The sequence below is a fragment of the Stegodyphus dumicola genome, chromosome 1 (genome assembly GCF_044657685.1).
Source record: "Stegodyphus dumicola isolate Sdum_Otavi_A_Nest chromosome 1, ASM4465768v1".
NCBI lineage: Eukaryota > Metazoa > Arthropoda > Arachnida > Araneae > Eresidae > Stegodyphus > Stegodyphus dumicola.
In genome coordinates, this window is record NC_140768.1 from 5,849,716 (window position 1) to 5,876,538 (window position 26,823).

At 32.2% G+C, this 26,823-nt stretch overlaps 1 protein-coding gene and 1 non-coding gene across 2 annotated transcripts; one reads left to right on the forward strand and one right to left on the reverse strand.

The window, feature by feature from the left end:
• Positions 1-13,616: 13,616 nt before the first annotated feature.
• On the reverse strand, positions 13,617-18,033 carry LOC118197497 (uncharacterized). Its single transcript, XM_085812443.1, has 2 exons — positions 17,877-18,033; positions 13,617-14,904 (listed from the first exon to the last, which is right to left on the reverse strand). The coding sequence occupies exons 1-2, from the start codon at positions 17,877-17,879 to the stop codon at positions 14,503-14,505; spliced, it is 405 nt and encodes a 134-aa protein (XP_085668569.1). The 5' UTR covers positions 17,880-18,033; the 3' UTR covers positions 13,617-14,502.
• Positions 18,034-26,397: 8,364 nt separating this feature from the next.
• Positions 26,398-26,469, forward strand: TRNAD-GUC (transfer RNA aspartic acid (anticodon GUC)). Its single transcript has one exon. It is a non-coding gene; the product is annotated as a tRNA-Asp (tRNA).
• The last annotated feature ends 354 nt before the right edge of the window (positions 26,470-26,823 follow it).

Genomic DNA, 26,823 nt, shown 5'->3' on the forward strand with positions numbered 1-26,823 from the left:
ACTAAAGTCCTGTTCCACTGCAGTCAGTTTTCCCATCCACTTAGTTAGATAATATATGTCCAGCTAAACAAGCGTAAGCTATGCAGTCGTATTTGAATATTCACACAAAGAAAAGTTTTTTTTTTTTCTTTTGCTTAAACGTTGGAAGTTCCTTATATTCATATTACAACTGGTTGTGCAGTTTGAGGAAGTTCCGCATACTTGTACAAACACAAAATGGCTGAGCTTTTCACAAACTCATGTTAGTTTTCGAATCACGTGGCCGAATGATTCCCCTCCTCCCCTCAAAATGTATTTTTCCTACACAAAAACCGTAGTTTCCACTTTACATTTAGCAATCTAAAGGAATACATTTTCCGTGTGTGCACATCTGCCGAAAGCGGAAAAACGCGAAATTTCGAGGATCCAACGCCTGTATTAATCAACAACTGTTGCCGTGGAAGATCTAGAAGTAATCCTACGAAATTACATCGGTTCTGTGGACTGTGCAGTCGAGTTATTGCCGTACTCGACGATACGTTTTTCAGGTTGAAGGAAATCAGAGTGATATTCAGGTATTGTACAGGTTTTGTTCGCTTAAAAATTTATTTTAGTTCTTAAACTTTTTGCGGGACGCGAGAGTTTATTTTTACGCAGCTTTTAGGAAATGGTTGGTTGGTTGGATTTTTAAATGGCACAAAACCTCGAGGGTTATTATCCGCCAGACAAATGGTGAGTAAAATTCAAGATGCATAAATAAGTATCAAGTGAATTGATAAAATGAACGTGAAATAATGATGAAGGCATGGAGAAATGACTTTAAATTGTCCAGACAGAAATGACTGAAAAATGCTCTAGCAACAGGTAGAGCAGGATAAAATGTAGTTCAAATCATATGATAAAAGGAGATGTCTTTTAAAAAACTTATGACGTTGATGTGAGGGTTTCTTCCAATGAGATCTGTTAAGATAACATTCGTAGAGTTAAGGAGACTCCTACACCTTAAAACCCATAAGATCTTCGACTATGTGACTGTTGCAAGAATTGGGATAACTTATTTATTTTAAAAGCAATTACTTCCAACTTTTTACAGCTGACTACATAATATAGCTGCTTTCTGAACTAGTAATCAGAAAGTTGGTGTTGCCACAAATATTTTTATAATTTAATCCGCTTTGTGACAAAAAGTTTCGTCATGTTTCCACCTTGCGCGCACAGTTTAAAACATTCTGTTGCATAATTTAATTTCATATTTAGTATATAGCTTTTATAACATTTGGAAACTACTGTGAACCCAAAATTCTAAGAATTTCATGTTAAATTTTTATTTTATTTGGGGTCCAGTTTATAAAATGTATTTTATTAAAAAAAATTTGTAATGTTTTCGTGCATAAAATTTTTTACTATTAAAATATTCATCAGATTTTTGGTTCAGTTAGAAAATAGTGCCCATATAAAGAATTCCATCCAATTTCAAGTATGTACCACTAGCCATTTTTAAAATTTCATGCGCGCAAGGTGGAAAAATGACGAAAAACTTTGTCACCGAGCTGATTAAATTACAAAAATATTTGTGGCAACACAAACTTTCTGGTTACTAGTTTCCAAAGCAGCTATATTATGTAGTCAGCTGTAAAAAGTTGGAGGTAATTACTTTTAAAATAAATAAAAAAAAAAATCTGAAATGTTTCAGATTTTAAATTACGTCCAAAGGGGCGTTTTTTAACATTTTGTGTGTTAACTTTCTTTATTAAATATCATGTTCCTCGCACTTAAACCATAAGATCCAGTGAACAGCAATATCGCAAAATAGTTTTAAAACGAGCATATCTTTAGAATTTCCGATACAGAGATTCACGCGCTGGAGATAAAAATGTTTTTTCTGCACAACGTTGCCATTGCTCGCTTTGAAATCCTTGAGTTTGTTAATCAAAAATTCGTCAAAGTTTTAAAAAATAGGAAATCGATCATAAAACAAATTTCAAATTTCAAATTTGGTCTTCCACATGCTCATATTCGTTGGAGGATTACGTTATTCAAAATTCGATGACTCTATGTACCGTTGTTTTATCACAATACGAGAAATATACATACATTTATGCAGATTTTTCATTATTTAATTTCTTCAAATATAATGCAGGACTCTAACATTTTGTGGCAACAGTTTGAAAAGTGAACCGACATTTATGAGTCCGACGCAAAATGCCAAAACGAAACTAATAGTCCTTCGGGATTCAAATCCCTTTGGACTAAAAATATCTCAATTTTTGCAGCAGTCACGTAATTCGAAGCTCATAAGGGGTTAAAGTGTATAAGCCTCCTTAAAATAAAATTCACGTTTCTGACTAAAAGCAGGATAGCAGGTTAAAATATGATTGCCTGAAATGGGAACGTTGCAAGTGCCACACATAGGCTCATTATCTCCTTTCAAGAGGTACTGATGTGTCAGTCTGCAATGACCAATTCGTAAGCGAGTCAGTAGTACATTCTCCTTCCGAATTCCTCTCGACTTCCAGTACTCCAAATTGGGTTTTACCTGCCTTAATTTGTTCAGAGTTTGGCATTCCCAGAATTCTTGCCACCTGAACAAGACCTTTGTTCTGATGTAGTTCCGTATGTCTGATGTAAAAGGGACGTCGTTTTCAGAGGTAATATCAGCAGATTTTGCTGCAATATCGGCGAGTTCGTTGCCTTGGATGCCAGCGTGACCAGGCACCCAGCCGTACGCGATATAATAACCTGCGTTTCTCAAACGGAGGTGTGCCTTTAAAATTTCTAAGACCAAAGGGTGGCTGGTATTTTTATTTATTGATTCAAGAGCACTCAGAGTGTCAGAGTAGATAATGAACTTTCTGCTATTCTGCCTAGAGATAAAGATTAAAGCTTTCAAAATGACAAAAGTTTCCGCAGTAAAGACAGATGCAGAATTATGAAGTTTACTATTCTTTATCACAAACAAAAGCTGCCCCGACGTGGTCGTGATTCTTTGAGCCGCTTTTAGGAAATGAGTAATAGGGTACATCTTTATTGTCTAGCAGCATTGACTAGTAGAAAATTGCCACTAAATTGACTAGCAGAAAAGAAAACCTTTTCGAAACTAACATTTCCCCAAATGACTGCCTTAATCATTTGGCCCACAGAATAGGAATAAGTTAAGATAATTGTTAAAGATAATTTAATTAATTAATTGTTAAAGATAATTGTTAAAGATAATTTAATTAATTAATTGTTAAAGATAATTGTTAAAGATAATTTAATTAATTAATTGTTAAAGATAATTGTTAAAGATAGTTTAATTAATTAATTGTTAAAGATAATTGTTAAAGATAATTTAATTAATTAATTGTTAAAGATAATTTATTTAATTAATTATTAAAGATAATTGTTAAAGATAATTTAATTAATTAATTGTTAAAGATAATTTAATTAATTAATTGTTAAAGATAATTCCTTATTATTAAAGCGAAAATGGTATTGAAACATTTTAAAATGAAATAGAAAACGTTTGAAAATTTATTCGCGAAAGTGTCTTGAAATCACTTACTGATCTTACAGCTTTTAGGAGAAAATATTATTCTAAAAAAAAATATTTATAAAATGAATTTATTGAGTACAAACTTAATTAATTTGAAATCCGTTCTAACTTGGTTAGTGGCGTTTTTAAATATAGCTTCTATTTGTATATTGGAAAGAAATGATTGCTCTGTGTTGTTAGAATCAGAAAAATTCAAAATCTATTTTCAAATTATTCTCAGATAAACATAGAAATGATGTTATACCGAAAAATTATCTTTAGAAAATTATCTTTAAAAAAATTAATTCACAGAATATAATAAAACTTAAAAAATGGGGAAAATGTCTTCTTCCCTGGGAACTGAAGTTGTGTCGGCAGGAAATTTAAAAAGTAAAAAATGTCGATATAGCTAAGTATTGCCCTATATACAATTTTCAGTGTAATTTTTAAAATTTATTTTCTTACTCTGCAGTTCTGCGCCTGTGCAAATTAGATTCAAAATGACATTACGTACACTGAGGGGGGGGGGGGGAATTGGTACAGTTCTATATCTCTCGTTTTTTGAAGAAGTTCTACTTGCGTTTTCCACGTCTCGAAAGCGCGACTTAGGATATATATTAGATTTATATATAGCATTTTTTAATATAGCTATTTTGACACAAAATCTGACTTTTTCTGAAATGACATGCCACCTTTTTTCCATATTTCAATTTTCCGACTCAAATTATGCCAGACTGCCAAGTTTTGTAAACATGCATGAGTACTTTTTTTAAAAATTAGCTCTCAAAATTTTAGCTCATCAATTTTAATTGAATTTGATATATAGTTATTAATATTTCTTTTTTTTTATTAATCTTACTTAATTCCTTTTTCAAGAATTCGAAATTTTGGCTTAATCCAAACATAATTCGCACATTTTTTATAATTTATTTTAAAAAATTGTATTTTTTAATATTTTTTATAAAATTTTTCGAAAAATGTTTGTATTTATAACTTATAAAATTTTTAACATCATCTTAAAGCAGATGTATTTCTTAGCACATTTGCAAATTTTTGAATGTAATTCTAAGCACATTTGCAAAATTAGAGTTTTTTATTCAAAATTTCCTCTAAGATATACGTAAATATACTTTATGGAGAGTTTTGAAATTTGGCGTATTTAATATAAGCGATAATAACGAAAATGTGGTTTACCCACTTCGTTAAAATTATTTGAAAGAACGAATAATGAACCTTTTTTCCTCTCGTGTAACAATGAAAACAAAAAAAAAAAAAAAAAAAAAAAAAAAAAAAAAAGGAAAGTAAGTAGATTACTACAAATTAAGAATTCCGTTAAGTGAATGGCGCGAACTGAAAAAAAAAAATGCGCCAATATAAATTTTTAAATTTTTCATCAAAAATAACAAAATTTAATATCTAGGCATATTTTGAGTGGTAGAATCGAAATATGGAAAAAAATTGGTATGTTATTTCAGAAAACGTTGGATTTTGTATCAAAATACCTATGTTAGAATATCGCTATATATAAATCTAATATATATCCTAAGTCGCGCTTTCGAGACATGAAAAACGCAATTTGAATTTCGTCAATCGACTCAGTAGAACGAGAGATACCAGCGGCCGAGCGGTAAAATCACTGAACTCTGGTAATTCGGTCCGAGGTTCGAATCCCGCAAACGGGCTGGCTGCATGGGCGTTTTGGTGGTTTTCCCTATGTGTAACGTGTATACGAGCAAGTTTCCCTTAGAAAGTACTTCACGAAGGCATCCCTTCCCTTAGGCAGATAGCCCTCGAGGCTTTGCCATAATCACACATACGCAGAAAGGGAGATACAGAACTGTTCTTTTTTCCCCCATATTTACGTCAAAATACAATAAACCAAAAGGAGTAAGTTTATCCTAACTGAGCAAAAAGTTGCAATCAAATCTAACGATAAGTGATGTATTGAAAATGTAAAAAGGAATTACTGTTATGAATCAATAAATGGTTAAACTGCAAAATGATTAGGCATGTTGGTCTGAAATGAAGAAGAAATGAGATGAAACCTCTTAGAAAAAGAAGAATGAGCAATATAAACGTCAAACATCACAGTTTTTTTTTTTTTTTTTTTTTTTTTTTTTTTTTTTAACCTTTCGTCGGTTGCGAGATCAAGCAATTCTTTCTTCCCAAATACGCGCGATATCTATCAGACGTAAATCTGTATCGAGAGCTGTGTTCGTTTTGTGCAAATTGCAGTGAGTAACTCGAATGCGAGAATGCGAACCGAGTTCGTTGATAAGCATCAAGAGGTTAAAGTTTTAAAAACAAAATGAAAAGTTAAAATCTCAGGATTTAAAGCAAGAAATTAAAGAATTATGTCTACTCAAGAAGATTTTAAATTCTGCTTGCGCTCTTGCATTCGGCTTTCAAAAATGTTTCAAAATTCAAAGTTATGTTGCTTAATTTTAATTTTGAGTTCTGGGATTTCACTCAGTATTCGTTCGTAGTACATGTTCTCCAACTATTTAAAAGCCTCGTTTTTATTTCACGACTAAATCCGATCGGTTTTGTTATTCCCAACAAACATCCAACTACCGGATTTATAAGAAAAAAAAACCTCTTCGGTTCCTTTTATATTTAAGTAAGCATTCACAAAATCTTCATCTTTTATTAATGAATAATAACAACTTAATTTTACATTTTTAATCTGTCTTAAAAATCAGATGTACAGGGTGATCTTTTTTAAAGTGACAGTGTTTCGAGCGTCCTGTAGCGCGATCTAATATCTGAAATGGCACCAAACTTGGTATTTAGACTAATCAAGACATGGGGAAAAGGATTCCATGAAAAAAAAATTAGTTCCAAAAATAGTCGCTAGGGTATTTTGTGGCGCTGCTGCAGCTTACAATAACGAGAATTAGCATAAAACACGGGTATCAAAGAAAAATGCAAATGTTGTGCGATGACAGCACCAGTAATAGGGGTTATAAAAGCAAGTAGTAGGCAGCTCCGACAGATTCCTGCTACCTAATGATCAGTACGGATTCAGGAAAAACCTCAGTACTACTCGACAACTAGTAAGAATTGTAGAATTTGTGGGATCTGCATTTCATAACAAGCAAAGTGTTGCGCTCCTTATGCTGGACGTGGCAAAAGCCTTTGACCGCGTCAGGCATGAGGGGCTCGTCTTCAAGCTTATCAACTTGGGACTCCCTAGAGAACTCATTCTTCTGATCTTCTCTTTTTTGCAGAACCGCACTTTCGTCGTCGCTCAAGGAAATGAAAAATCCAATTCAAGACCTATAAGATCCAGCGTCCCACAAGGAAGTATTCTAGGTCCAGTACTATAACTTTTCTACATATCAGATTTTCCTCACCCTGGTTTGGACAATTACTCTCTGTTAGCATGTTATGCCGACGATACAGCGATTGCAATTAAATCCATCCAAGCTAATCATGCAATAGACAAAATGCAAAATTACCTCTATGCCGTAGAAGACTGGTGCACAAATTGGCGCGTAAAAATCAATGCTAGCAAGTCACAACTTTTAATTCTCAGCAAAACTAAGAAAAACATGCTTTTAAAGGATATCTACCTTTTTCAGGAAGCTGTTCCTCTGGTCACAAAGGCCAAATACTTAGGAATTATTTTGAACCAAAGGCTCACGTGGTCTAATCACATTAATAGTGTCAAAAGCAAAGCCATGGGCATAATATGCAGATTTCTCCCGGTCATTTTAAAATATTCAAATCCTAGCTTGCGTACCAAAAAACATATATATACCACTTGCATTCCACCGATACTTTGTTATGCTGCTCCTGCTTGGAACACGGTCACTCAAACTCAACTGCATCAATTACAAGTAGTGCAAAACAAATTTCTGCGCATTATTACCGATTCGCACTATCTTATCCGCAATAAACTTTTACACAGAGACTTAAAACTTGAGACGATTCCAGATTACATCAGAAGATCTAATGAAAAATTCTTCAACAAAGCTGTGCAATGTTACTTTGTTAATTACTCCTTAATTTTTTTAATTATGATTTAATTTAATGTCTTTAATTATGAAATTCTCTTCGAAGACGGAAGCGTCAGACCACTTGCAGCTCACACCTTCATGGGAGGAGACGACAACTTTTTCACTTAGATCCTCAACTGGTAGCTGTTTATACTCCCAATGCATTTGATTTTGATTGAAGTTCTGTAGCTTCGTTGAATAGTTGTATTTCAATTGTGTTGTATAGTTGTTTTGTATTGTGTTGTATTTAGCACTACTGACTGAGGTTGTTTTATTGTATTTGAATTTGTCATTGGAACTATTGCTGTAGTATTGTATCTTCTCATATTGTTGTCATTGATTTACATTGTCTTGGGTGCTCCTTGAAAGCTATGATCGCTCGTCACGTTTTGCGAACTTGTCCGATTGGATTGTCTTGCTCCTTTTGGTACTTCTCTTCTTCCCCTTATCTCCGTTTTCTCATCTGAGATTTTCTCCACGTCAGGATTTCTTTATGTCAAGTGCCTTTTGGGGTTTAATTCTGGAACCGGCAACATTGCTCTTTGCAATAGCTCGGTCAATTATAGAGTCTAAATCTCCGTCAGATAATCTCAGCTGAAGTAAAGGAGCTCCAGTGGACATGCCTCTCACGTTACCGGAACGTGCGTTACTGGTGAAGCTGTATTACATGAATTAATGTAATGCATTCGCAGCTTCCCTGACCTCACGCCATGCGATTTTCGGCTCTGGGGTTATTTGAAATCTCAAGTTTATGTTGGTGGGGTATCAAATTTGTCTATTCTAAAGGACAACATAACAAAGACAGTGTGGAATATTCCTCGTGATATGTTACATACTGCTGTGGAGAACGTTGTGCACAGAATGCACGGTGTTATTTCTGAGAACGGTGCTCACATTGAATGTGGTCTAATTCCTCACCGGGGAAGTAATGTAGTAAATAAACATTAATAATTTAACTATACGATTGTATGCCTTGATGTCCCATGTCTTGATTAGTCTAAATACCAAGTTTGGTGCCATTTCGGCTATTGGATCGCGTTACAGGGCGCTCCAAACACTGTCACTTTAAAAAAGATCACCTTGTATATGTGTAATTTTTTTCCTCCTCTTAAAAAGATTAATTGCTAAACTTCTAAAAAGCACGCGAAATTTTTCAAAAGTCCCCTAAATATTCTTTATACGAAGCCAAGCGTTATGCGTGTTCAAATGTCTGTAATATCAATGCGTAAGTTTGTACTTCAACGCTCCCGAACAAGTTTCACAAAAATATTACCTAAAAAAGGGTGCGAAAACTCCGAAGGTAAGTTCCCTGTGTATTATTTTTGCTGTTTAATATCTTTGCTATCGATTTATTAATTTGTATATTATATTATTATGTTAATATCTTAATATATATTACTATATCCAGTTATATATTACGATAGTAATATCTGTGTATTCTTAAAAATTTTTATGGACAGTAATGCTTCCATTGTGAACAGAGTAAACAAATTAAATATGATTCGTTGATTTCATTCCTCGCAGAAGATGCTCACGAAGAAGCCTCCAAGGAAAGTTTCAACCCGGGGTTGAACAGACAAGGCATTCAAAATGCATGTGAGATTCGGCCTTATGAGGGAACCTCGAAAGTGGCAAGATGTTGGCATAGCTGCAGCACGAGACAGCTAGGCCTCATCGAGCCTCTTTTTGGGTTTTCGACAGCATCCGCGGGCCGAAATCATAGATTAAATGGATCAGAATATATTTCTTTCTCACCAGCTGTGATAGAAGGTCTACACATAACAATGGATGGATGCAAGAAAAGTACGTAACACATTCTCTCAAGTATAAGTGACAGTTTACATGTTATGTAACAAACATTACATCATTGTATCACTTTGATCATGTATAAATGAAATACATCGCGAAATATTTCGAAGAAATTTTACTTTAGTATTAGAACCTTGAGTGTGAACTAATATTTATGATTTCTGTAGGCCTAACTTGCCAGTAATCGAGCTTTTTTATATTCGATGGAGATTCTTCGTCACAAAGAATATGACCAGTTCGTTTACAACCGTGCGTCTTCCGCTAACTGCGCTAACAAATTTAGTTTTCTCTAGATTTTTCTTAAAATATAGCTTTCTTTTCTTTTTCTTTAAGTCATTTTCTTACTTCCTTGTACGAAGTAAAAAGGAAGTATTGTAATCGCGAAACGTTTCAGGCAGAATATTTCAACGAAAATATCCATTTTGACCCCTTTCGAATTCAATTTAACGATGTTTTTGCGTGATATCTGTACGTAAGGACAGAATAAAACACTCTTTTCCTCCACAAAACTTATAAAACTGCTTTAAAATTAATTCTGAAGAGAATTTTTCGTGGCGTCTGTACGAACGTATGTACGTACGTATCTCGCATAACTCAAAAACGAGTAGCCTCAGAACATTGAAATTTTATATATAGGACTACTATAACATGTAGATGTGCACCTCGTATTTTGGTTGCAATCGGCCGCGCCTAATGTATATAAATATATTTATATATATATCCACTCTGGAGTTACCCGGCTCAGTGATCTCAGTTTCTTTACTCTTATATGTTTGTAAATTTCACATTTTTTTCTTTAAAAATGATTGAATTATGTTGTTCTTATCTTCCAGTTAAGGTTTTTATACCTTTAGTAAATCTGTATGCAATACTTTTAGAATTATCAACAATTTTAAAGTTGTTTAAGTGCCGCTAATCCTAATGATTTTTTTTATGGCGGCCATTGCTTGTTTACATTTGAAACAGCAGAGTAGTGGATTTGTTGCCAATCTAGAGAAACGTAGCTTCGCAACAACAAAGATAACGCTTTCATTTATTATTGCGAATCAAATCATGCTTAATCCTTTCTGGAATTTTTTCAAAGAAATAAGTGTTTAAGATTTACTTCGTAATTTTTAATACAGATATTTTGAGCTTTTATGTATTTTTGCCTTGTCGCTAAGTGAGAACTGAATTAATTGAATGAGAAATACTAAATCGTCTGTGAAAAACTGTTTCTTTTTTGTTTTGTTTGCTTAATTGCTTTTATACATCGTTCTAAATTTATTATAGTATTTGAATAAAACATGTGGCAACGCTTAGATAATTCTTCAAATGATATAAATTTTGTGCATTCTGAGTTATAATACAAACGAAATATAATACTGTTAAGTGAACGTAGCGCCAGAGTGTCGCTGTGGTAAACAAATAAAGTTAATTTTAAAGAATGCATTTATTCTATTGTGGTTCATGCGAAGTAGGTTTAATTCAATCCAATAAGTTTAAACGAAATGCAAGAAAAAATGCGTATAATTCAATATTCCGTGCAAGGAAATCATGTGGTGTACACATCAGATTTTTTCATTTTTTGTCATAACTGTGTGTATCTGGGATTTGCCAAAAATTATTCACAATGTTTTTCCATATTGATAAAGAATCGACAATATGATTGATTCCTATAACATACATCGCAAACAGAAACAAACTGACATTCAGTGTTCATAAGAAGAAAATAAAGCAAGCGAATTATTCAGTTACTGTACGATTCATGTTCTTTTGGTACTCAACATAGTTGAGTAAATGTCGCAATTATTTATATTATTCCCTTATTATTCGCAATTATTTTATTATTTTTATTATTATTCGTAATCATTTAATTATTATTATTCGCAATTATTTTATTAATGTTTTAAGGTATTTCTCCCACTTTCCTAGCGTGCCTTAGTGGTGTAACGGTAGCACGCTGGGCCGGTACTCCAGAGGTCCGTGGTTCGATTCCCGGCGAAGGCGGTTGCTAATTTTTCATCTTTTCTGCTTCCAATTAACCTAATGACTCTACAAGTGGCGCCCGAACTAAAAGGGTTGTGGATGATGATTCTCCGCACCCAGGATTTGGCGACTAGGTCCCCTAAAACCCTAGTCGTCCTTTAAAAAGGGGAGTATATAAGGTATTTCTCCCACTTCCCTAGCGTGCCTTCATGGTGTAACGGTAGCACGCTGTGTCGATTTTCCAGAGGTCCGTGGTTCGATTCCCGGCGAAGGCAGTTGCTAATTTTTCATCTCTCCAGCTTTCAAAAAATCCTAATGACTCTACAATGTCGCAATTATTTTATTATTATTCCTACATTATTTGTGTTGCAATAGTAACACAAATAATGAGTGAGTTATTACCGACAATACTTGGAAATGGCAGATGTAAGTCAACACATAATTGTTTCAAATTATGTCGTTTAGACATCTGCTTTAATACAAGTAGCTTGACTGAACACAAAAGTAAAAATATACAGTCGCAAGACCAAGATTTTTATTAGATAAAATGTTTTTTATCATTCTCAGCAAGTAGACTTCGAAAAGGGACAATCAAATTAAAAAGGAAAAGGTCAATTACTTCCGGCTTATCTTTAAAAGACTGAAATATGATCATCGACTTTAAATTATCTCTCGCATTTGGCAACTTTTTGTTTGACTCAATGTTTCATTCTGAATTCTGCGGTGCTAAAAATTGCAAAATATATAACGCCAAAGCATTGGAAGCTCTTTTAACACAAAAAGATAAATTATCAAAATAATTTTCTTACATATCAGTGAAAAACATAAAATTCGTAAACTTTAAGCGGCTATCAAATGCCAAACGTACTCGCATCATACCCATATAAAAGAGATAGTAGATAACCATACCAAACACATATCTCTAGATTACAAATTCATAATAAAGGATTGTAAAAAATATGTACTTGAAAGGAATTATTTGTTGATCTGTGTTGAAGAGGAAGAAAAGGAAAATAAAAAAAAAGATATAAATTTTATTGCACTTAAAAATTTCGTATTAGAGGTAAAAACATGTTCAGCTAATTTTAGGAAAGACAGGCTGTTTCAACGTAAAAAATAAGTAAGAAGAATTAAGTAATCTGTTGAAGCATTTTAACTGCAGAGCTTCATTCAGTACAAGAAACTCCTGAAATACTCGTTGCTTCTCAAGGGAAGACATTTACGACAATTACGACATGTTCTCAATCAGTTTCAGCAATTCTGTTTTTTTTTTTTTTATTTGCATCAGCTATTTGTTAAGATGTATTTTTAACCCATCATATTTCATGTACAATATTTTATATCATTTTAGATGTTACATATGCCACGCTTGAATTTATTTCGACAAAAAAATCTTCATATTTAGAGAAGCATTATTATTTTTTCGAAAATTTAATGGATAAAAATAATGCTTAATAGTTATGGTTATGACCATTATTACAAATTTAATGTGAACTGAAATTAAAAAATTATGTTGATGAATTTGATTTTACATATCCTTGTGAAATTAAATATTAAGATTGAAATTATTTTTTCACATTTAAAATCGCATTTTCAAGTTTAGTTTTAATCTGATACTTTTATTTGTTTAGTTAGATGTCTAATGAAACTTCTACTTGTTTGAGAAGAATTATACGCATATAAAAAGGAATGCACATACAGAACAGAAAGAAAAAAGAAAAAAAAAAATTTAATCTGAAATGCTTCAGATTTTAAATTACGTCCACATGGGCGTTTTTTTTAACGTTTTGTGTGTTACCTTTATTTATTAAATATCATGTTCTTTGCATTTAAACCATAAAATTTAGTTCAATAGCAATGTCGCAAAATAATTTTAAAATGAGCCTATCTTTAGAATTTCCGATACGCGGTTCGATGCGCTGGAGATAAAATGGTCCCTCCCCCGTAGTGTTGCCATGGCTCGCTTTTAAATCGTTGAGTTTGTTACTCAAAAATTCGTTAAAGTTTTACAAAATATGAAATCGATCATAAAACAAATTCCAAATTTCAAATTTGGGATTTCATATGTCCATATTCGCAGTAGGATGACGTCATTCAAAATTGGATGGCTCTAGATACCGTTGTTTTATCACGATGCGAGAAATATACATACATTTATGCAGATTTTTCATTTTTTAATTTCTACAAATATAATGCAGGACACTAACATTTTGTGGCAACAGTGTGAAAAGTGAACCGACATTTGTAGGAGTCCGACGCAAAATGCCAAAACGAAAGTAATAGTCCTTCAGAGGACTCAAATCCCTTTAGACTAAAAAGAAACTTAATGTTAAAATAATAAAGCATTTCATTTTATGAAACATTTATTTGATTAAAATAAATACAATGAATAATGAACATGATATCGAGAAGACAATGATTGATTGAAAATTTTACAGCATGTGGTATACCATTTAAAGAAAGCATAACAATTTACATGGGAACTATATCACAGTTCTGATCGCTTGTCTTGGTTCAAACTACATATCATTCTCTAATATGAAAGTTGAACATTTGACAACTCATCTCTTATGCTTTAATACTTTTAATGCATTGGCGATAGAGTAATCACCAATATTGTATCACCAGTTGGTGATACAGTTTACTACTTTTAATGCATTGGTGATAGTGGTAGCCTGGATTTAGATATTTAACAGTAAGACAAATGTTACTTCAAAAAGTCTTAAAATTCGAAGTCTTTAAAGGTAATTGCATTAAAAGTAAATAAATTCGTGAGAGCCAAAATTAAATTCAGCAATTTAATTAAAAATGAAGCAAAGTTCTTTTTGATGCGTATTCAAAATTTCTTCCCAATTTAGAAAAGTATAAAGAGTGTTTAAACGAGTCTTTAAAATATTAGTGAAATATCAGCGTTATTTCGAAAGCCTGTCAGCAATTAAATTTATGATAGAATTAAAAACGCTGATTATTAATGGCTTAGAGAAAAGGGGAAGTTTTAGTTTATGATTTTATTTATAGCGGTCTTTTAGAGAGAGAAGAAAAAAAAGTATTTTTCTTTGAAAAATGAAGCTTTTGCTGTTAGAAAATGTTTTGGTACTTCCAGGAGCAGTTGCATTTTCCCGCAATAGAACACTTCAGTCAAATATGTTAATTATATGATAAATCTTCATAACATCTTTCATACAGTTGTTCTCAAAAGGAACAAAGGATTTAATCACGAAATAAAAATGTTTAGTGAGAAATATTTGCAATGAGATCTTCACTTTTTTCTTCATCTTCTTTACCATACTTCTCGACGATGTCGCGAGCATTTAAAGCACCCTTGTCATCATAGAAATCGATGAAAGCAGTTTCACGGGAATAAGCATAAGCTTTTTCATAACCATAACCACGATCTCTATGCTCTTTGTCTTTGTTGTCGAAGGTTACTCCGAAACTGCCGTCGCTGTTGTAACCGCCTTTGCTATCCAGTAACGATGATGAACTGTAATCTTTATTGCTGAGGACTTCCTGGTGGTGCTTGTAGTTTTCATCGGCTTGCTCTTGAATTAGAGCTGATCTTTCATCATTTTTTGTCGGCAGTCCTCTAACCACAGCCAAAACACAAACAAAAAGGAGGACTACAGCTCTCATCTAATAAAAAAAAATGTGTTGCTTAGATATTTAATAAACAAAGAATTTATATTACGTGATGCAATCTTATGTAAAACCTTTCGGTACCTTAAAATGAACATCAGTTTATTTACTTCTAAATCATACTCAGGGAATTTTGGATTTTCATATTATAACAACAAAGCTTATATTGAAGAAGTTCTCATTTTTATGCCTAGATACGGTCTGGTGGTGGTGGTGTATTTAATTATGGCAAAGCACACTAGGGCTATCTGCCTAAATATCTGCCTAAAGGGGAGGGATGCCTGCGTGGAAGACTTTCTAAGGGAAACTGGCTCGTATACACGTTACACATGGGGAAAACCACGAAAAAACTCCTGCAGCCAGCCCGTTCGCGGGATTCGAACCTCGGACCGAACTACCAGTGTTCAGCGACTTTACCGCTCGGCCACTGGTGGGCCTGAGTAGTTGTCTGAAAGAATTAAATTTCATGAAAAAGGTCATTTTAAAAGTATTTTTATAAAATTTTTAAATAAATTCCAAAATTGCTTAAACAGTTTAATTTTAGCATTAATTATTATTTTAGGATTAATTATTGAATTGGTTGTTAGTCATTATTTTATTTGTAAAATGAAAACTGATATCACGATTTACAATGCAGCGATCACCGTCTAAACTTAGCAGCTTAACAAACTCAAATATGTTTGGAACGAAAGGGATTTTATTAAACGGCTGATACTGCATTCATAGGCTCTTGCAAATTAGTGTTGTTCAAGAGAACTGTTTTCATCTAATTAAAAATAATTATAAAATAATTAATATTAATACAGACTTTCTCTATCGTCTGCTGTATAATATTGGATTAAAGCTCAAAAACCGAAGCTCTGCGTAATTAGAAAAATTCATTCATTTTACCAATTTATTTCAAATAAAAAAATTTTCAGGAATTAAAGCTAATTAGAAGTTATGCCCTTAGAAAATCCACTTGGAGTTATAGTATTTAGAAAATCTTAACTCATTTTTTTCTCCGAAGATACTGCAATTATACAGTTATTGTAAAACAAACTGCACAATTCTCACTAAGATTATTATTATCAATGTTTACAGAAATAAGATTACTATTATGAATGTTTACAGAAATAATAAATGATAAAATAGCAGCTGAATTATTATGTCATATGATCAGTCGTTCTCAATATTTTTATTTATCTCATAGGTATACTGTTTAAAAAGTTTTATATGATAAAAAAGTACTAATAAAAACGCTGTTACAATAATTTTTTCTTTAAAAAAGATTTTATGCATAATAACGTCTAATGTGATGAAACTAGTATATGAAATATATATGTTGCCGTGAAAGACCGAAATTAGTGATTGTCGACTTTCACCGGAGAATGTCAACATTCACTAAATACGTCGGTGAAAGATCGAATATTGCATTAAATTCTTGTACATTCGGACCCTCACCGGTGCATGTCGGCAATCACGGATATGCTCTAGTATAGGTCAAAAAGAGAGGAGTTATATGTACTTGCTGCCATTGCAAAAGGAAGTGTTCCACAAATAAATGCAGTTGTAAAAAGCAAGGGCCTCTTGTGTCATAATAATTTAAGTTTTTGCAAGAAATAAGATTTGAATCGCATAATTTAGTAAGTTTTTAACTTCTATTATTTTTCTTTCTCATTTTGAATGTACTGTGTGTTTTAAGTTCTTATATTCTTAAGTTCTTATTTTAAGTTTCAAGTGCGTTTTTTTCGCAACTGAATTACGGAGAAGAAAATATAATATTCTTATATGTTCAACATTCACCATTAGTGCATGGATGGATGCCGACATTTACCGGTGTAAGTCAGAAATAAGAGTATTTGGAAAATATTTCGGACATACACCAAGCGACTATGGTGAATGTTGACATTCACCGGTGAAAGCCGACATTCTCCAGATTTCGGTGTTTCACCGTAACATATATAATGTTCGGAATTTTTCCTTTTCAAAGTATACATTTTTAAACAAAATTAAAAATAATGATTAACAAATAACAGCAAATATTAAAAAATTGATTAGATATTCGATATTTACAGTATAATATAATACATATAATTAAAGAAATTTTTTTCTTCTACTTAGCTCAGACTTCAGTATTTGAAAAGCTTTGCGTTATATGTATGATTTCCAAAAATAATTATTGAAGAAATCAAAGTCAGTAACTGAAAATTAGAAGTTCTGCGCTTTACAAATCATGCTAAACAATAACTACTAAAACTGTTTCCAAGAATTAAATGAAATCCACGTAAGTAAATTAAAATCTTCGTTTAGAAAACTAAGAAACAGAACTGAATTTCGCATTCTAAAATTCTACTGGCTTCCTAAATTTTATTGTTTGAAATATTCAACATTCCATCTTTAAAAGCGAGTAACAAATAATTAGAATTATTATCATCACTCAAATAATTAGCAATTTAGAGATCATTCAAAATTTTCAGATTAAGATTCATTAAAATTGTCTACCGAGCTTAGTATAAATTATCACATAATTAAAAATGGATTTTTTTATTTATTTAAGAAAGAAAATTAAATGCAAAACTAACATTGCACGTCAATTTTCCGCAGAACTCTTATTCGGCGCAATAAGATACAAGTCAAAATCGATTTATGTAAAATATTAATGATTCTCTTTATTTTTATCGACGCTTTTTTAATTTATTTTTACATACGAATCCGTCTGTTTATTTTAAATTAATTTTCTTCGAAATAAAATTTAACATTTTACTAGGACGGCCCGGTACGTTATTGAATCCATTTTTTAATGTTCCTATAAACAAAATAAGAGCAATATGAATATGGCAACGAAATTTTATGGCTCAGCAGAAATAGTTTCTATTGCTTATTTCTTCAATAGTCTATTCCGAAGAAATCTTTCGGCTATAAAATGCTACAGCGTACATTTAAATGCGATCAGAATGATGACTGGAAAGTTCGAAGTTCCTACTCACCATTTTCGAAGTTCTTGATGTGTATCTTTCCACAGTTCAACATACCCACAACACAGACAGCGGTATATTTATACACAAGTTCTAGGGGCGTGTGTTTACAAACAAGTCAGGGCACATATAGTCCTTCGCGTCTCTTAAGACATTCGGAAACAACATTGCCTTCGATTTTGTCATTGATCAAATAACACCTGAATTTACTTGTCTCAAACTTTACCTTCACCTGGTAGCCTCAAGTAACAAAGCACTGAGAACAGATTTTTCTTTCCAATCTATCTTACTCGTTGAGTTCGCAGACAGTTCAGCTTTTACTATATTTTTCAAGGTCTGTTTAAGGTCGTCTCGGATCGCTTTCGCTCGATTCGATCTGGATACTTCCTCTAAACAGACTGCATCAGGTACGGACTGCCCGTCTTTCCTCTATTCTTAAGGCCATTTCCGTTATCCACTTACAAGATGGTGCACGGAAGAGATGTGTTCATTTCCCGATTTCTTCTCAAGGTTGGTGTAATCGAGAGTATTTTAGAGAATAACAACAATCTATGTAGGTTTTCATTATCACTCAATGAGTCACCGCAACGTTTCTCTTCTTTTTCCTAGACTCGTGACAGGAATCAATTTTGAGATGCCTGTTAATAAAGATTGTAGGAACGAATATTTCATACGAAATGACGTCATCTCCAGCAAATATTTTCATTCTCAGTTTCGCAAAAAAAAAAAACGTAAAGAAATCGAATTCAATTCATTTTCAAACTTCAAAATGCAGCATCAGAAATTACCGGTGAAGTTAATTTTAAACTTAAACGTTTTTTATTAAAATTACAATTATATAAAACCAAAATAAGCGGTAATAAACTGAGAAGGACGGAAATAAGTATGGGAAATGGGTAACTTTTTTAGCTCAAAGGGGCAATTTACCCAGGAGGGCTGTTCATTTCGTTCTGGCATTTTGCGTTAATTCACTATTTAAACAGCGAATCACTTTTTAAATTGTTGCCACCAAATATTAAAGCCCTGTATTATATTTAAAGAAATTAATTAATGAAGAATCTGCATAAATGTATCTATGCTTCTCGCATTGTGATAAAACAACGGTACCCAGAGCCATCCAATTTTGAATAACGTACGTCTCCACCCGAATATGGGCATCTCGAAGTCCAAATTTGGAATTTGTTTTATTATCTATTTTGTAAAGCATTTATGAGTTTTTGATCAAGAAACTCAACGATTTCAAAGCGAGCAAAGACAATACTGTACGAAAAAAGAAACGTTTTTATCTCCAGCGCACGAGACTGCGTATCGGAAATTCTAAAGATAGGATCTTTTAAATATTTTGTGATATTGCTATTAAATTGAATTTTATGGTTTAAGTGCGATGAACATGATATTTAATAAATAAAGGTAACACACAAAACGTTAAAAAAAAAACGCTCCTTTGGGCATAATCTAAAATCTGAAAATCGAAAATCTTTCAGAATCTTTAATTATTTTATTATTTCATTTAAGTACTGCAGGTTATCTTAAAATATATATATATATATATATATATATGATATTAACTTAGAAGTCAAACAACAAGAATCAGCGTTATATTTTCAAATTTTTACAGGACTAGTTTCGATGTTTTTACAGAACCATCATCCTCAGATGGAAAAGCGCAATTTTTTTTTTTCCCACATTTGCGCTTTTGCAGCTGAGGATGATGGTTCGGTAAAACCATCGAAACTAGTCCTAAGAAAATTTGAAAATATAACGCTGATTTTTGTTGCTTGACTTCTAAATTAATATTTGTTCGGCGTGTTATTGTATCATAATATACATATATCTGGTCAATAAAATAAACTAAGGACTGAATTAATTTCTTAAATGCAAATATTTATTTAGATCCGAGATTTATATAATTATATCTAGTGTATTTTAGTTTATAAAACGCATAATTTTTCAAAATGGATTACAAGGGTAAGTTATTTATTTTAATAACCTCTTCTCCCCATCTTCCCTCCATCTTCTTTTATGAACCATACACTATTTATCTGCTTGTATTTTACTATAGTGTACACTCAAACCTGCTTTTGTGCGGTTTTTTTTTTTTTTTTTTTTTTTTTTTTTCTTTTTTTGTGCGGTATACGAAAATTTCAATCAAATTAGAATAAAATTATGCAATTATATTATAAGGTATTTCTCCCGCCTTCCTAGCGTGCCTTCGTAGTGTGGTGGTCTGCACGCTGAGCGCGTATTCCAGAGATCCGTGTTTCGATTCCCGGCGAAGGCATTGCTCCTTTTTCACGTGTCCTGCTTTCAAAAATACCTAATATCTCTACAGTGGCGCCCGAACTAAAAGGGTGGTGGATGATAATTTCTCCCCGGATTTGGCGATTGGGTCCCCTAAAAACTCCAGTCGTCCTTTAAAAGGGGAAGTATATAAGATATTTCTCCCGCCTTCCTAGCGTGTCTTCGTGGTGTAGTGGTTCTGCACGGTGAGCCGGTATTCCAAAGGTCCGTGGTTCGATTCCCGGCAAAGGCGGTTGCTAATTTTTCATCTCTCCGGCTTTTCCAATTAACTTAATGTCTCTACAATATGATAGCAAATCTGCAGCGTGCAAGACTGCCACTCGGAAAAATGAGAGCAAAAATTAGCGTTTTTGGAGTTTAATATTTCTATAGTTTTTGAAGTTTCTAATTAATATCTCTGATTTCAGATACTTTTTTTTTTTTTTTTTTTTTTTTTTTTTTTTTTTTCCCGAAAAAAAAAATGGACGTCGACCTTTTCCAGGACCCAGAAAAGAATTGCGGAAAGTTTGGTGACGATTGCTATAGTAGTGATTGAGTTAGCTGCGAACAAACACACAGACTTTCTTCTTTATATATATAGATTCCTCGCACAGTTATAATTAATAAACAAATTTTATTTTAAAAAAAATATTTTTTTAAATTTTTATATATAACTTAGTTTAATTAAACTTGTATTAGAATCCCTATTTGATTTATTCTAGCCAAAAAACAATTAATAATAACTAATTCAGTTTAAAATTTAATATTTATAATTTCTAATGTATTATAGTAGGATTAGATTTTCAGTTAAACCTTGTTGATGTCAAGGATAATTAATGCATGGAAGCGTATCAGTTTCGCTGCCAATCATTTTCAATAATTCATTTTTCATTGCTTAATTAATCGTTTTCATCAAAGTAGTTTTGTAACTGACTTGCCAAGGTCTGGGGCATTACTTTCTGTCTGGTGTGGAATTACTCATAATATCCTGGACGTTCTAACCAGTTTTTATTTTTATATTTGTTTATTTATTTATTTCTTCATTGAGCATGTTAGGAGGAAAAACTTGCAAAGAAGGAAACATTTAGCGATAGCGCGAGTGGTTTTCAAAGCTACAAATAGCAACGCAGGCATTGAAATCTGGGATTATGATTACAATGACTTGTGCAATTTAAATAGACCTATGGCTATTTTAATTATTTACAACATGTAGTCTCTATTCGAATTGTATTTTTGTATTGAATTTGTATGATTTGTTTATTGTAATGCTATGTATATTTCGCATTTGACTGTCGTACTCTGTGAATTTCTCATGCTCCTTATGTTACCATACTCCATAATTCTTTATTAGTAGCACTAGAGTTTATCGTACTTGCCATGTGTTAACCCCCTTTTATTTTAAGTTCTCGCACCAGCTCGAAAGGTACACCCTAACATTTTAAAGGTATTAAAAATTTTTGGTACTATTCGGTTTCGAAGGCCGTAAAAAATCGCCAAACTATTGTTGATGCCAATGCTGCCAAAAATAATTGCGGCAAGAAAGGAAATATAATAGTAAATAACTATTTAAGATTGTTATTTTAATTTAGATGAAATGTTGATTTCATATAATACTTTTTTATTATAATAATTTATATGAAAAAGGCTAAGCATGACTGAATGGAAGCCTAAGAGTAAATAACTATTTCAGATCATTATTATAATTTATATAAAAATTGCTAAACATAACTGCAAAGCATAATTTCATCTCGTTGGTTGTTCAAACGTAATTTTCTATAATGAATGATACCTTTTCTTTGAAAATATTCTCGGTAAAGTGCAGAATCGCTCACTTATTTGTTTGCCGCTTTTTACAAGGGTAAAAACAATTGGATTTTTGTCATTCTTTTACCTTTTAAGTGAGAATAGGTCGATGTGTACATAGATAAAGTCAAGGGTGTGCGCAGTGCCATTTTTGTGCAATTCCACGATTTTTTTTTTTTTTTTTTTTTTTTTTTTTAAGTGAAAATAGGTCGATGTGCACATGGATACCGAGTATGTGTAATTCTTAAAAACGCGTCAAGCAGTGGGTGATTCTGCACTTTACCCAAAATTCTATTGCCAAGTTTTCGTCATGGGCAATTCCCAAATTGTTAAATCCATAGGATATCAAAAAAGGATTTAAAATCAAAAAAGGATTTAAAAATTAAACTAGTATTTCAATGGCTCTTAAGAAATATAGAACTGTATAAACTTACGCAATCTGAAATCAGCGCTAGATTTGGCGCGCTGTTAAACGGGCGCGTTTGCTAGATTTGGCGCTTTTGCGCGTACATTTTCGCTGCCATTTTTTTACGGCCCTCGAAACCGAATAGTACCAAATTTTTTTATTCTTAAAATTAAAAAATAATAATAATAATAACTATCATCCTCTTTAAATATCTAAAATTTCAACTCTAAAACTTACTATAACTTCATGCCTAGTTAATTGGCGTATAACTAGGAAAATTTTAGGGTACGGCCTTTTAGTCCAGGTACCCGGGGGGGGGGTACACCTTTCTACAGAGATAGGAGTGGTTATCACGAAGGAAATGGAACTCAAACTATGGTGGATTATCGATCACCGAAATTGAGGGAAAAGGTGGTGTATTTAATTATGGCAAAGCACACTACGGCTATCTGCCCAAGAGGAAGGATGCCTTTCGTGGAGGACTTTCTAAGGGAAACTGTCTCGTATACACGTTACACATGGGGAAAACCACGAAAACACCCATGCAGCCAGCCCGTTCGCGGGATTCGAACCGAACTACCAATGTTCAGCGACTTTACCGCTCGGCCGCTGGTGGGCCTGAGGGAAAAGGAAAACAATTCGAGCAAATTACATCTGAAAAACATACAAAGCAGTGGTTTTCAAACTTTTCTGCTCAGTTCTCACTTTCTGACCGAGCATCGAAATACTATCAGCCGTTTAAAAGTTCCGATTCAAAATTTTTCGTTCATGTTAACAGCGTGTTAAAATGAAAATTAAATTTTATATTAGTATATTATAAAGCTGTATGTAAATCGAATATTTCACGTATTTTCTAAATATCATGTACACAAGTATCAAAATATAAAATGTATCTAATGAATATGAATCAGGAAAAGTTTTAATTGATTTTGCTGCGCTTAACATAATGCCTGTGGTTAACTTTCCTAACTACCTTTAAAGGCAATTGAAATCACGTGACCCAGTAGCTGTTACTTCACAGAAGATGACTAGATTTCTAATGTTTTGTTTACCTAACCAGGGCCGGCTCTAGAGCAGGAGGAACCGGTGGCTAGTTTAGAAGCTGAAATTGCTTCGGCGGCAAAAAGAGTTCATCTCGAATAAACAATATGATTATTTAACAACTCGTTAATTTTATTTTCATTCCAATTCAACCTCAATCTTTATCGTCCACTTTATGTTCGCGATATTTATTAGTAGAGGCTCTACTACATTTTGAGTACAGTTCTAAGGTCGAATAATCCCCATATCCCTGAAATGTAAAAGTATTTACAAAAAGAATTCTCCGAATTCCAGTTCCCGAATTACCAATACTATTTCCTAAAATTATTTAAACTATCAATATACTGTATTGAATGAATATAAATCAAGAAATATTTATCGTCCACTTTATGTTCGCGATATTTATTAGTAGAGGCTCTACATTTTGAGTACAGTTCTAAGGTCGAATAATCCCCATATCCCTGAAATGTAAAAGTATTTACAAAAAGAATTCTCCGAATTCCAGTTCCCGAATTACCAATACTATATCCTAAAATTATTTAAACTATCAATATACTGTATTGAATGAATATAAATCAAGAAATATTTCAGTATAGATATAGAGCTATAGACGTCACAGCTACATAAAATATATATCTAATAAAGAGAGACAGAAATTATTAAATACAGTTGTAATAAAAGTTATTTCACTTCACAAGAAATGATGAAACATACTTAATTATTAAAACTTTATATGATAACGTTATAAGAAATGAAAATGACTAAAGTAGTACTGAAAGTATCGTAAAATGATTCTAATTAGAAGTTAGGCTGCCACATGGCTGAAATTTATAATGGAATCTTTTTTACCCCTAACACACATCTGCTTGATGGCTATAATTATATCAGCAGAGAGCCGCGGTCAAAAAAAACGTTCTCTAGCACCAAGATTCCCCTCATTTTTTGTTTCCACCCACTCATACCCCCATTCTGTTTCGCCCTGGAATTTTCATCAGCTATTATACTTTAAGTATATTTAATTTTTGTGATGATAAAAGAACTCCCCTCCCTACGATTAGAGCTTAACTTGTGCCGGAGCCCTGAAAAAGAAGGCCGTGGCACTTCTTTTATGTAATTGAATAACAATTTCAGTAGAAATTTTATCTTGAAAATTTTATTTTAGCAATAAAATCATATTAAAAATCGCTTATTAAATTTCAATTTATCTCTTCACAATTTATTTAATTTTAATTATTTAACTACTTCATCTTTAATTATATCAGTAAATAAAAAATAATTATCTAATAATTATCAATTACATTTAATTAATTATATAATAATTGATTAAATAACAATTTGTAAACATTAATTAAATAGCTATTAACTAATTTGATAACAATTAACTATTTAATTTTAAAATTTTAATGAGTTTAATAGTCATTTTATTTATTTATTTACTCTTGTTTCTCTTTGCTGACGGTCTCTGGCACTTCTAATCTTAGAAATTAAGCCCTGATTATATATTTGAATGAAACGTAAAGAGTTTGATAGTAACTTCAAAGGAAAAGCTGCAGTGTTTCGCATGGCAGGACTTGATTCGAACACTTTCTTGATCCAAGCCTATCGGGCAGAGCAAATCCTAGAGGGGGTCAAAGGGAGACATTTGTCCCCGGGCGCAACACCCTGTGGGCGCCAAATTGATGGCACGAATTTTTAAAATTAAATGTTTTCCACTATTGGCAAACAGAAGGAGCGTACGTTTTGTTTGTGTTTTGTTTCATTTACACAATTTACGGGAATTTAGCTGTTAACTTTAACTTGAGAGTATTCTTTTTGAAGGTGTAGATGTGTAGAATTTCCTTAGTAGTTCGTCTAAAACCCGAGGAAGTGTTTCAGAAAACTTGAGGAAGTGTTCAGCACATAAAATTCTTTTTCTCATTTAGAAGTATATAATGAAAAAAAAAAAAAAAAAATTCCTGCTAAGTCAAAAGGAATAGGAAACTTAAAATATACAAATCTAACTTTTATAAAATGTAACTTTTAACGCTTTTTTGGAGATTTCACTAAATTTTAGTGCTTCGTCATAAAAATTTCCTTTGACGATAAAAAAATCCCATATTTATCTTTTTCTCCCCGTGTAGAATATTAGCGTTGTTATGTATTTGACTATTTCATTATTACATATATTCATGAATAGATTCAAATTAATTTTTCTAAGAAAAATTGAGACTCCAAAGTTGAAGACATCATTTTGTGAGATAGGTGTTTTTAAAGCGCTTATCGAACATTTCTTAGTTTTCAATTTGTCCTGAAAAATAAAAATTACTGAAGAATGATACATTACACCTAGTTTTCGAATGCCTGCAATTTTAACTTCCATTCATGTTGTTTTTGATGTTACGAAACATGCTGTTTATGAAAATTAAGGATACAGATGTGTTCCTGTATTCGAATAATCTCAGTTCTTCCGTTTTGCGAAGCATATTTCAGAACTCATCTAGTTTCAAATTTCCGAGGTAATAAAACCAGAGTAAATTTGTATTTATTTAAAAATCAGTTTCAATACTTTATTAATCACCTAATGCCATTTTATTAATGATGAAATTTCAAAAATATATTAATTTCGCAAACTTAATTACTTTATTGAACTTTCCATTTATTTCAGGCAATAAACAAATTGCATATCGAATTACTACAATTCTTCTTTTCAAAATTACAAAAAATGTGAAATACTTAAAACACATTAAATTCAAAAGCACAGATATGCAGATGTACTTTTAAATTAAATTAACAGTTTTGGTCAGTTTGAAATGATTCGATGAAATAAATTAAATTGTACCAACGCTTTTACGCTAAGTTGCCAAGTTATTAAATTTTAGCAAAATAGAAATTATAACATCGACTTAGCAATTTCCAAATTATGGACACTGAGAAATAAATCTAAAAGAACATCGCATTTTTGTGACTAAAGGAAGATACATGCGTTTTTGTGTTTTTATAAATTTTCTTTGATGAGCGTTATTGTCCTCGGTAGTATAGTGGTCAGTATCCCCGCCTGTCACGCGGGAGACCGGGGTTCGATTCCCCGCCGGGGAGAACTTTTGTTTTACGAATCAAAAATTTTGCACCTTGAATTTTTAGTTTTCTACAAGTGGAATAATTTCATACTGGCTTTAAAAGAATCAAAACGAAGATCTTGAATATTCAGAATCGAACTATTAAATGAAGTACATGTTTGCATCAGTTATCATATATAAAAATTTGAACACACTGAAACACAACTAAATAAAATCATTTTTGCTGTCTCTTCTGCTCATTCATTTAAGCAAATTGTTATTTGTGCCCCCTATGTAATTTATCAATAAGATAAAAATGTTTTATTTATCATTATTTTATTTTATTTATTATTATTAAATTATTTAAATACGGTAAATTAAACATTTAAAATTT